The following is a 12,722-nucleotide window of genomic DNA, read 5'->3' on the forward strand; positions in this document are numbered from 1 at the left end:
TGTACTTAAGTACAGTAACGAAGTACTTGTACTTCGTTACTTCCCACCACTGGTTGTCAGCTTAGCTTAGTGTCAGTAAATCAGTTGGGACTTCACTGAACTTTTCTGTGGGTTCAAACATTCAGCTAGGGGCCAATAAAGTAAGCCGTTGTTCCCAAATGTAAACCAAAATGAGAGATTATTATCAGAAAACAGAAAGAAGTATAACCAGTTCAGGCTGGCAGCCCCGAATCCAGCCTGAAAGTTTTTCCTTTTTTTTTATTTGAGTAGTTGTTGCAACATCAAGTTAAAGAATATGAGGAACAACCAGGTGAGACGTTCAAATCAAAAGTTAAGCATTGATAGTTGTACAAAAAGTCATGTCACGACATATGAGCTGCACAGTTTAGTTTTTCCTGTGCATGGTAGGCGCAGAAATGTTTGCCGTCTGTAACGTTCAGGGTGTTTCTCTCCACTTCCTGTCATTCTCAGTGATTCAGTTATTGCTATTCTTGTTCTCACTCTTCAGTTTCAGTCTCAGTCTGGATGGATGGATAAAGTGGCTTATTCAGAACTGAAAGCCCACCAGCTGCTCATTAGATTGAGAAAATATTCTCTAGTTATGTTTGGCCATCGATTAATGGATGTTTAATTGATAGAGGTGGGCCTTTTAGAATGTTTTTTTTGTTGTTGTTTTTTTTACCCCCAAGTTTATCCTGAATCGGTTTATATTTCATTCCATCACGACACGGTGGCTTTAGAGTTGCAGAAAGCTTTGTCTTTTCTCTCAGCTTACATGCCATCTATAGTAAATCCTTTAATGCAAATTGGGGGAAGTAAGATCAACATTATTCACAGGAATTTATCTACAACAAGAAGCTGAGCTGACAGAGAGAAAGAAATAACAAAAGCGGAAGTGTATTTAGCAGAAACGATTCATTTCCTTCTGGAACCACATTTTACTCAGTGTGAACTCTGTGAAGCTATAAAACTGAAATCTTTTCCCCGTCGTTCTTTGCCAAACAGCTGGAGCTCAGTTGGATTGAACCAGCGTCAATTTTCAAGTCTTTCCATGGATTTTTAATCGGACTTCGGTCTGGACTTTGACCGGACACATTAATACAAAAACATGACACGACGTTCAGATTTTTATTTTTATAAAAACGCCTAACCCATACATCGTTTTTCTTTCACCTCACACTTATACGGTGCTTCGTGTTAAGTCAAAATGTTTGTTTTTACAAAGGAGATCAGGTCACTAAACTATTAATCTCCGTTTATCAATTTATTTATTGTTTTGCTTATGCAAGGCCACCTCTCTGCACACATTGCTGCCAGAGAAAAGGCTCTGGTCTTGCAGTGAATGCATGTTTTATAAAACACATCGACTTACAAACAAAACGACAGCGGCTGTTTGCTTCGTAAGGTGATGTAACCTGTCATATAGTGATTTAAACAGAAAAGTTTGTCCATTGTTCTGAGAAAGAAACTGGGGGGGAGGATTTCTTGCACTCTCGGTTTTAATCTAAGTGATCTACGTGTTGTTGTTTTACACACATATCTTGTGTGAGTGTTTGTCTGTGACCCACATCCTCTGTTGTCTATGATCAACAACATGGACTTATTTTCTTAAACTTTCTTTCTCTGCAGCTGGCCACTGGTTTCTATACCTGAAAATATTTCACAGTTTGCCACAAACTGGGCCTGTCAAAATAGCTAATTTTACCAGACAGTTAAATGTTCCCAGACGTTATTGCGATAAACCATAAGATTGTTGTTTTGAGAGTGTTTTCAAGTGATGGCATAATTATGAAAGAGCACATTCTCAAAGATCAATAAACTTCAAGTTCTGATGGACGTTTAACACGAAAGCTCCCCTGGCAATCATCGGTGAAAACGGGAGCTCTGTTTGGAACGAGTCCAGTTCTGGGGCAACTTCAAAGATGGCGGAGAAGGAGTTTGGTTGAATCTCGCAGCGCAAAACTTCAGCTGTAGAACGAAAGACTGATTTCCAGAAAATGGCCTGAGGAGATCAAGACCAAAACATGAGGCTTAACGTAGCAGGTGCAGTCCCACACCTGTTGTCACATGTGGGGCGCACATTTTGGTAAATAGATGACACTTTAACTTTAGAGAAGTGTATCAGGTGGACGGCTTTAAATTGCAGAAGTGTGTGGAGAGGACACATTGAGGATGAATGCACCCGATCCAAGTCTTAAAGTTTGGAAGGCCTCTATGCCATCTCCCTAATCTGTAGCTGCCTCAACAGATTTAACTTTAGTTTGAAGCTAGCTTACCATGTAGGCCGCTCCAAAACGGTATTACTAGATTCACTTAGAGAAAACATGTTTGTAAAACTAACATGTCAGATTAATCCCAAGTCTACCAGAAGTATGAAAACTACTTAAAACTGAAGCTATTATGTTTGAAATCCTCATAGGTTTAGGTGATTAATATTAAGGGATAATTTGTGTTTCATGACAAACTAACCAAAGTACTTTCAGTCTAGACTTATTACATTACCCAAAGATACATAAAGAACGTAGACATACAAAATAGAAAGTACACCCTCCGTTGATTCTAAAGATTTGTTCTTCACTCGGCACCGAAATGCTTCAATTTCAAGATGAAATGAACAGAGAAACATTTCACATTCCATTTTACTGTACATTGAACAAAGTCGAAGCTAAAATCGAGCGTGGCCTCTGTGTTGTGTTGAAGCCGTCTGAATAACTTCCTGTGCAAGATCAACAGAGCTTGTCGACGAGTCTGCACATCATCAAGTGCTTTTCATAAAGGAACAATGTGGGGGAGCATTATGCAAAAGTTACAAATCTAAACTACACATTTCCTCTTCTGATGAGTTTGTGTCTGATCTGTGTCCTGCAGGCATGGCTTACCCACCCCAGACTCACCAGGTGGTGACGGTCACCCACCAGGGTCCGGGCAGATGGAGCACCGACCTCTGCGACTGCTGCTCCGAGATGGGCACCTGTAAGTCAACGAGCGCCACCAGTTTTACTCGCTGTCCTAGCTGTCAAATTCAGCGTTCTGGCAAAGTGAGCCAGGTGTTTATTTGGATATCCTGATGTTGCAAAAACCTCCTAATACCAGCCTTTCCAAGACATCTTGTGAGAAAGAAGCCCACAGAATGCCAGAACCTCTCCCTTGCCTAACAGTGGCTCAGAGGTTCTTTTCCACATATTCTTCATTGAATTGATTTAACAAAAGGCCCACTTGTAATTTATGGGGGGGACAAAGTTAAGTCTTAGGTAAAGTCTCAGGCGTATTTAGCCGTAATAAAATAAAGGCGTCTGGACGTCTTCTCTTGTTTTTTGAAGACGTTCCCTCTCACATTCTAAAGACTTCTTTAGTTCTGAAAAAAAAAGGTTATACTTTCAAGGTTTATGAGGTGTAATCAAAAATAATTACATTAATAGGATTAAGATCCTAATTCATCACTTGAATGATTGAGCCAAATTTCCATCCAGTTCATTGTTTGTGTTGTTGATGCAACCTGTTTTAGACACGTTTAAAGGTGTTTTTTCCTACTTCCTTTCCTTTCCTGCTCAATGTTTGCAGTATCAACGTAAATCTTTGCCTTAACTTGTATTGCATGTTTGCTGATTTTACCCGTTTTAAAGAGTAGCTGAGAAATGGGCCTCTGTGTCACATCATATCTTTACCCCAGAGAAACATTAACTCACAGATGACCAGTGAAAGGTTCTGATTCTACTTTTAAGATTGAAAGACCTTAAAACCCAGCACTGTCAATGTCTGTGATTATTTGTCTTTGTGTTAAATATCCTCTATGCATGTTAATGTTATTTGTTTGAAATAAAGTAAAACAGAAACAATGGAAGCTTCTGAAACACTTTGATCAACCTAAAAAAAAGTAAAGTATGAAGTAAATTAATCCCTATCCTTTTGAAAAACAGTCACTGCTGACAGTATAGTGCCTGCAGCTGATTTTCTGCTGAGGGCAAAAAAAAAATTAATGTTATAAAAGTTTGTTTATTATTTTTTCTTCCCTTTTACTATTAACAAAATTATTTTTTGTGTCAAAACATCAAAGTGAGTGTGTTGCACTGTTGGGCCTTGTGTGTTCTAGTTGGCTGTCAGGTTCATGTGGCTTATTTATGTGGGTCAAATTTGTGCTGGTTTGTGCACTGGCGTTGTGGTTGTGTTCGCGTGGATCAGGTTAAGCGATGGTTTTGTGCGTACCCTCCTGCATGCGCCCTCGACCAGCAGCGCCAAGGTGAGAACGGAAACATGCGTAATTATTTCCCAACACACTTGTCTGCTCAAATTCAAACGCAGAAATACTTTATAAATCCCAAAGGCAAATTAAATCAATCCAGAAGTATTTGATTTAATGTTGAATTAAACAGTGTGCAGGTTTTCTGACAGCATCTGAAGCAGCTCAGAAATGAAGGATTATTTTCTGTTTACGTCAGGTGCATTCTCATCCAATCACGTGAAAGGTCCCGAGTGGAAAGTTTGTGATTACACTGACCTCTTTGTGTGAATTATCTCTATTTTCACACCATGAAGTAAAACCGCAACAATAAAAACAAATTTAGTCTGACATGAGAAACCAAAGTTCAAAATGCCTTGTCGACAAAACTGACAGCTGACAAGAACTGAATGAGGAGACTGGTCCTCATTCATCTGAACACGACGTAAAGAAAGAAGAAACTACAAGAGAACAAGAAGAGATAAACATCACAATTGTGATGTCAAACGGAAATGCATGTGTTTCCTGGAAGAGAGGAAAGCCGGAACCACTGTCTGACATCTGACCCATTTCTAATCCACTTTGTATAAAAGTGTCTGCATAAAGACAAACATTTAATGAGCTTGTAATGAGACTCTAATTGATCAAGATTTCCCATAAAAAAAATCATTTGTAAAAATTATATCGCTACAACTTTCTATTGTAATAGGATGAAAGTTTCACAGATTATAAGCTGTTGTGACCAAACAGTTCAGAAAAACTCAATCTAAAAATATTTCTATGGATTGTGGTTTTAAGTACTTTATAATGCATCCATCCAGGCCTTCTTATACACTTTATTAAGTTAAAAATATAACCAAATATCAAATAACTTCTTAATTTTCCATTTATTTCTAAGTTTTATAACATAAGAAAATTAACTTGACTTGGCAAATAACTTGATTTTTTGTCTCCTTTCCAGTCATTTTGAGGGACGTAGAAAAATTATCCAATCAGAATGGTTTGAGGGTGGAGCTGGACATCAAACCCCGCCCACAATCCGCCCCACTCCGCTTTCTGCAGCCGGTTATTTCCTTTACAAACATTCTCAGATAGTTTTTAACTAATTAATTTAAGTAGATTGAATGGTAATAAAATGGGTCACTATAGGAGGAGCTACCATCTGTTTGTTTGAAAATCAGTAGTGAAACTGATGCTTGTTGCTTAATGCAGTATTAAAATATTTTAGAAGGTAAAGTGGGAAACTCAATCATAAACTACATGTTATCCATGTTTGCCATGAATCGAAAAGATATCACCACTACAAAGTTAAACTCAAGTTTAGATTTTCATTAAATATAATCAAAGTTCCTTTAAACCATAAAACTGAAACGTCTGCTGCTAAACTTTGAGCTGCCAGCTGAACGTCTGCCAGTGTTCATACTCGTCTACTTGGTATTTTATTTCTCTTCTTGAATTACTCGGGACCAATGCGGGTTTTGCAAGACTGAACATGATCTTACTTACCTACAGATATTCATCATGCATGTGGAAGCCCGTGTAAATTCCAGCTTTCCAGGGATGTTTCATAAATTTGTCAGACTGAAAGAATGAATGAATGAATGTACTATGGTCTGGGCTTGCATGACATTTTAGCTATGAACTTTATTTTGCACACCAAAAGTTCAAAGTGCATCCTGTGCTTATTTATTAAGAACAGAAAGTGGATTTCTCATTCTTGTGTAAATATTCAGGGGTTTTATACAAACTCTTTGCTCACCTGCTCACTTCAGCTGGTCAAACCAGCTGGACAAGTTTACTTACAAACATGACAATCTCTTAAAGAAGCTAATATGTGCTACGATTAACACTAATTTGCAGCTTGGTGCAGCCTGATAGCAGCTTTACTCTTCTTCTCGCCAACAGGTTGCTGTGGGTTGTGGTGCTTCCCCTGCCTGCAGTGTGAGACTGCCAGTAAGTACGGCTGGTGCTGCCTCATGCCCTGTCTGGACTTCTGCGGCATCGTGTCCTGCATACTCCGCTCCAACATCAGAGAGCGCCACAACATTCCTGTAAGTCGGACAACTGCAGGAATACTTAGTTGTTGTGATCCAATTTTTATTTTTTATTTTTGGAGTGACCAGATCCTTAACTTCTGTTTGTCATGGCCCACTGCTCTGTATGATTCTGGGATTTCCCTTAGTTAATGGGTTTGGGTTAACTTGAGTAATTTGTCAGAAATAGATGACAGAAACAGAAGCGGTTAAAGATTCACTCGAGTCTGGCGTGGGCTTGCAGGAAAACATAGTTAACTTTATTAGGCATGGAAAACCCAGAGACCGTAACGTTCCAGAGTCAATCAAAGGGCAGTGTTTCCGTTGTAGCATTTCTAATAGAGATTTTTTATTTGAAATGCTACAATGAAATACACTTTACTGAACCAGAACAACTGTGACGGTCAGGATTCGTATGAAGTCTGTACAAGAGTTGAATTTCAATTAGATATTCTTCGGGTCAGGAAAAGCCAAACAGAAAAAAAAAAAAATCCTATTGGAGATTTAAATCTGTTTGACGTCATTGACATGAATGAAAAGTCAAATTAGCTGCTCCGATTTGAGTTCCTTTCATTTTGCTGTTAAAGAAAATGCAGATCTATTCATCTGTCAGACAATCAAGCGGCTGACATGTTTTCCTGAAACTACGTGTAGAGGAGCCACTAATTTGATCCTCATGCAAGATTTTCAGGTTGTCAGTTGATTTTCAAAACCCCATCGACCACACGACAGTGAAAGCATAGCACGCTTGGTCCTGTGGTGTGGTTTGCAGTCACACAGCAAGGACCAAACACCACACAAATCAATTTCACTCAGGAACGTTCAGATCTCAGACAAAAAACCTCGCAAATCCTCTCTAGGACAAATCTTCAGAGTAAACCAACATGGCCGACAAGGAAGAAGTGACGGAGACGGTTTGTGGAATACATTTAACAAAGAAAGAAATACTACAAAGACGTCTCTGACATCCACCGAACTCTGCAGTGTGTCATAACAGTTGCTTTTTTTTCTGTATTTTGGATTCTTTTCCGTCACCGCGCTTCCTGATTCCTTCCTGATTGGCTGCCTTTTCGTTTGTTTTCAGTGAACGCCCTCCAAACAGTCCGTCATGTTGAATAACCTTGACATCCTGCTGACCATTCTAGATCACTCTTAACTCACCACACGGCAGTAATATCTCCTAAGATTATCTTTAGAGCCATCAATGTTGTCGGAAATGGCAAATCGGGACAAAAATCTGCATGATTATTTTGCTGCGTTAACCAAGCTTAAGCCTTTGCTTCACTCTCAAGAGGAATTTCCTAAGAAAAACATTTAGAAACCTCCTTCCCCTTTCATAGTTTCCAAAGTGAACTAAAACTCCTTCCTCTTATCAGTTCTCTTTGTGCTACAAGATTGAATTTGAAGTCGGACCTGTGAGAAAGAAAAAGCTCCTCAGTTCTCCAACATGAACCAGCCAAAACGTTCCACAATCACAAACGATTTTACAATCCTAAACTATGTTTGACATGTGTGATGCTGTCAAAAGATGATTGTGTTTTTTTTTTGTTTTTGCCATTTTGTCACAAATAAATGTTCCTAAAGTTGGCTAAAAATGAACACATCATCACCTGATATAAAGACATTTTAAGTACAGATGAGGAGTAAAGTGCAAACTACTGTGAGTGTCTTTAATAAAAACAAAACATGGAACGACGGAACAATAGAATAAAATTTCCCAGTGGGACAAATTACTCCAGGATGAGATGCCGCGGTGTCGCCTTACAGCGGACGTATCTTCTCAAAAACCCTTATTATTATAGTCTGAATTAAAATGATTCTGCAAAAGAGAAGTGAGCCAAGCTGCTTCCGCTGTTACTTAAAAGTCTGAAGCATTGTCAGTTGCTGGTTATAATTTTTTCACTCAGCCTCACGTCGTTTCAATGTTATTGTTTTTGTCAGTGTACAAAATGATTTTAAAACCATTTTTGATCTGAAACATTTAGACGTGACAAAGTAGCAAAATCAGAAGAAATGCTGAGATAATAAATACTTGCTCCCTGATTTGTTGTTTTGTTGCTTCAAACATAAAAGCTTTTAGCATAAAATAGAGGATCTAACCGATAACTCTGATGTTTCAACCTCTGAGTGCGTAATGCCACAGGTTTTGTTTTCTGGCTCTTTGTCAAATTGAGCCATCCACATGTCGGCTTCAGCTAAAGTCGTGGTACAACGTCTATCGGGCGTGGTGATAACCGGCAATGAGTCTTTTACATCTTCATGGCGGAAATTTGACTCCTGGGAGAGTTGAACGCTGTTTTCTCCATTTATGGATAATAGCTCTCACTGTGGTTCTCTGGGATCCCAAAGCTTCAGAAGTGACTTTGCAACCTCTTCCACACTAATGGATATCTGCGTCTCCTTACATCAAGGCACGATTTGTAGCTTTGTTTTTAGATCTTTTGGGGCTGTGTCATGCAGAAGTGATTTCTTGTTCTGGCAGCTCTGATAGAAATGGTTTCAGTTTAGGTCAGTAAAGCTTTACTCAGATTCAGAAACACTTTATCAATGCCAAAGGAAAATTAAATGTTGTTACTCGTAAGTTTCTTCAAGGAGTTGTTGATGTTCATGCACGGTTTCCCGCAGAAAACTTGCTAAACCCGCTGGTAGGAGCTCTGGGGCAGCCAGCATGTTTTTGAGTTAAAAATGTTTAAGGTTGACAGGAAATGTGAAAATATGACCAGCTGATTATGTGTTATTGGAAGACATTATTTGCCAAATCTAAACACAAACCGTAAAGTCTTAAAAAAGGGACACAAAAGAAAGTTGTTCATGTCGTTTAATCTGAATTAAACAATTCTTAGCCTGGTGGAGATGCAAGTAAGGCCTGGTAACCCGCCAGTGAGGAGGAAGCTTCTCCTGTAGCAGTCTGCATTACTGCGGCTCTGAACAAGCCTCTGACTGACGACACTCAGCAGCATTTTATAACAAGGATCCTCAGGGTTGTCTGTGATTTTCTCAGTGCTATGAACAATCCTATTATTATTATTATTATTATTTAAAGACATGTGCAGCAATTAAAATGCATTAAAAAACACATCATTATAAACAAACAAAGATCAGGAATTAGGTTATGAATCCAGCAGAAGTTCAGCTTTAGGAAGAAAAGTGTTGTTTCTTCTCCTCTTCGTCTGCAGCCTGGCATCTAGAGGGCAGCCACGGGTGTAGCTTGTGCTCTGGTTAGCTTTACTCCCTTAATAAATGAATTATCGAATTGAAAACTGTATTTTGAATTTATTCAGCTGGTCTTTGTCTCACACCAAATAGAATAAGGTTGACAAGCTGAAACATTCAAGTGTGACAAAAGCCAAGCTGTGCGTAGCTGCAAACTGGTTTCCTGTGATTCTGACACTTTATTAACGAACAATCACACACACACACACACACACACACACACACACACACACACACACACACCTGAATAACTTAACAGAACCAACAGTCTAAGACTCGCAGGAATATAAAAACAGAAAAACTAACTCTGGACCGTTTGATACAAAAATTAACCCAATCAAGCTTTACTCCTTTTAATTATTTTTTAGCCTACTTCATGTTGTCTGATAGGTTCTATTTAAATTACACAAGATGTACCCAAGATGATTGAACAAGATGGAAATTACTTTTTAATGTCAAGGATGTTAAAGAATAAAAAAATGAATTATTATTTGACTTTTTTTTTGTTTGATATCAGAAACATTTAAGTGACAGAAGAGATCTTTGAGGGAGCAAAAACTGAAATCACATTTTCTTTTCCTCCTCAAATTGAGTTAAAATGATCTAAATTGAGAATCACGAGTCAGTGTTTCTGGGTGAATACACAAAACGCAGAGATAAATGAAAGCAATTGCGTGCCAGGTGTTTTTAGAGAGTTGCTGCCAAACTGACAGAGCATTGCGGTAATATTTCCTGCAACCCAAACAGATATTCTTTGATCGACATGAACGCTACAAGTGCAGAGAGGTGTGGAAAAACACTCCTAGAAACAGAAACTGAACAGACCTGTTTTAAAAAAAGAAACGGTTTATAAATGAACCAGAGTAAGCCAGTCCTTTTTACTTTGCGATTTCCGTTAAATGAGCCACATTTTTTATAGTCCTCTGAAATGTCTTCAGGATTTATGGAGAAAAAATTTACATATTATTACCGTAATTCTGAGCTTTGGTGAATTTGGTTATAAAAGGCTCCAACGAATTCAAGATGAAATCTTTACACTCATCAACAGGCTGCCCGTTTGACTTTAATTAGTAAAGAGTGGAAGATCAAATGAAAGAGGATTCATCTATTGAAGTCTGTTGGCGATAGTTTCTTAGAACAGGATCTTGCAAATTCAAATGAAAAATAAATAAAAAAATACATAATAGTCAGACGCAAGTACAACATTACAGCAGTCTGACTGCTGTGAGGCAAAACAGCAAAATCTAACCTGGTGTCCCTTAATCTCTTTCAGAGTTTCCTGATGCATTTACTGACAGAAAAAAGTTTGAGTTTTCAGTTTTTGATCGCTGGTGTATGTAGGGACAAGATCCATGAATGCTTGAAAACAGCTCAAATCTGTGAATACCTCTACAAATACTCCAAGTGGAGCAAAATTAACACCAAAAATATGTTAATGTGCATCAATAAGCACAATGGAAACTGTCTGCTGCCTTCCTTATTTCTGCTTCTGGCCTTACAGCCAATCAGCTCCAAGGAAAATGAATGGAGTTCCTGGATTGGCTCCATTTCCTAGATATTTAAGATCACCAAGCTTCATTTTCTTTAGAATATCAGATATGCTCCACAAATCCACAAATGAAAGACATCTTAAATAAAAAAAAGAAAATTTCAACTAAACTCGCTTTAAGGCATAAAAAAAAAAAAAAAAAATCATGGTTACATTAACTCATGTAGCCACGCTGGCTGATGAAAAAGCAGAGAAAGTTGTTTAAATATTTTCCGGGTAGATGTGGAAAAATAAAACGAGGCTTGTCTCCATTAATTTGAATATTGTCAACAAAGTGGATGTTCTGGGAATTGGTCTGACTTCCCCCGTCCTGTTTCCCGTCCACAGGGCTCCGGCTGCGACGACTGCTGCAAGGTGATGTGGTGCTACCCCTGCGTTTGGTGCCAGATGAACCGAGAGCTGAAGATCCGCGCCCGCAATCCGTCGGGCACCACCGTGGTCACCACTCAGGTCGGCAGGATTTAGCCTGCAGACGTGGAGGTGGCGTCACGTGGTTCATACATTTCATATTTTGTCATTTCACCGTCATGCAGAGTTACTGATTGGAGTTTGTTTTGATGCAAAGAGAAGCGTTTCTGTTGAGCTCTGTTAGTGTGAATGCATTTGTTTCAAGTCAACTTTGTTTTTTTTTTTTTTTTTTTTTTTTCCCCCGTTTTTTTAAGATCTTCTAGGATTTGAGTGCCACATTAACGAGTTTGATATTTTTCTGATCTTTGTTACTTAATAAAATACTTCCTTCAAGTCTCAAGAACGCTGTCACTTCTTCTTTTTTCTCCTGTCAGATGACGACCGATATCCACGTATGTCAGAAGGTTTTATCTCATGATGCCTTTGAGCAATGGGGTTTTGCTGACAAAGCGTATTTATAAGCTTTTCTGTCTCCAACCAGAGTATCAGAGTTTGGGCTTTAGCCAAGGTTTTGAGTTGGAAATGTTATTTTAACCTGAATTCTTTCTTCTTATCTGTTATTTTAATGTACTCACAGATTTCCCACATTGTCCTGAAAACTGTTGAGCTACAGCAGTTTTAAAAACATTGTAGATAATTTCCCTCATTTTGGATAAATGTGGGAAAACAGAAAATAGAGGAAGGAAAACACCAGACAGTTTAAGAATCACACTGGTTCATTTGCTGCATCAAACCTTGACTTTAACCATTTAGCTCCCAGGATCTCACTTTTTTGCGTTTCTGAAAACCCAGAAGTTTGTTTCCTAACAAATTCTCTTCACACTTTTTGAGTTTTCCATGTTGTGTCACCAAACACACAACAAGCTTGAATGTATTTTGATAGGCTTTTTTCTCCACCTACATAAAAGAACCACAGACAACGTATATCAATCTTCAACCAGGCTTTTGCAAAAGGGAGAAAATACAGTAAACTTCTTCTCCAAGCTGTTCACTGTATGTTCTGAAAACCTCTGGTCAAAGCTTGTCTTTATTATCCAGAAGGGGAGAGGGAGGGAGGAAACAGAAAATACTTCTGCACGCAGGCAGTTTCACACGTAAGGAGTATTCCGGTAGATAAGGATTCAAGTTTTGTCTTTTCACACAGTTAATTCTTTCACATGAGGGCGGAAAGGAAAATGGGGCCTCCTGTCATAGATAATCATGTTACAAAGACATTCTTGTAAATATTGGGAAGACAGGGTTCAACCTAATATCTTAGGTTTCACACACAGTAGAAAGCTAAAACCCTTTAAAAAACAAACTA

General features: G+C 38.5%; 1 protein-coding gene across 1 annotated transcript in view; it reads left to right on the forward strand.

Annotated features, from left to right (window-relative positions):
- The window catches only part of LOC106945536 (cornifelin homolog B-like), a 33,680-nt gene extending 21,921 nt beyond the window's left edge, over positions 1 to 11,759 (forward strand). Inside the window, exons 2-4 of the mRNA XM_015029272.1 lie at positions 2,869 to 2,973; positions 6,122 to 6,267; positions 11,339 to 11,759. Of these exons, the coding sequence (XP_014884758.1) occupies positions 2,871 to 2,973; positions 6,122 to 6,267; positions 11,339 to 11,476 (387 nt within the window). The 5' untranslated portion in view covers positions 2,869 to 2,870 and the 3' untranslated portion in view covers positions 11,477 to 11,759. The remainder of the gene's footprint in view (positions 1 to 2,868; positions 2,974 to 6,121; positions 6,268 to 11,338) is intronic.
- The last annotated feature ends 963 nt before the right edge of the window (positions 11,760 to 12,722 follow it).

Source organism: Poecilia latipinna, unplaced genomic scaffold, assembly GCF_001443285.1.
Source record: "Poecilia latipinna isolate Pla-1442-1.1 unplaced genomic scaffold, P_latipinna-1.0 Scaffold149, whole genome shotgun sequence".
NCBI lineage: Eukaryota > Metazoa > Chordata > Actinopteri > Cyprinodontiformes > Poeciliidae > Poecilia > Poecilia latipinna.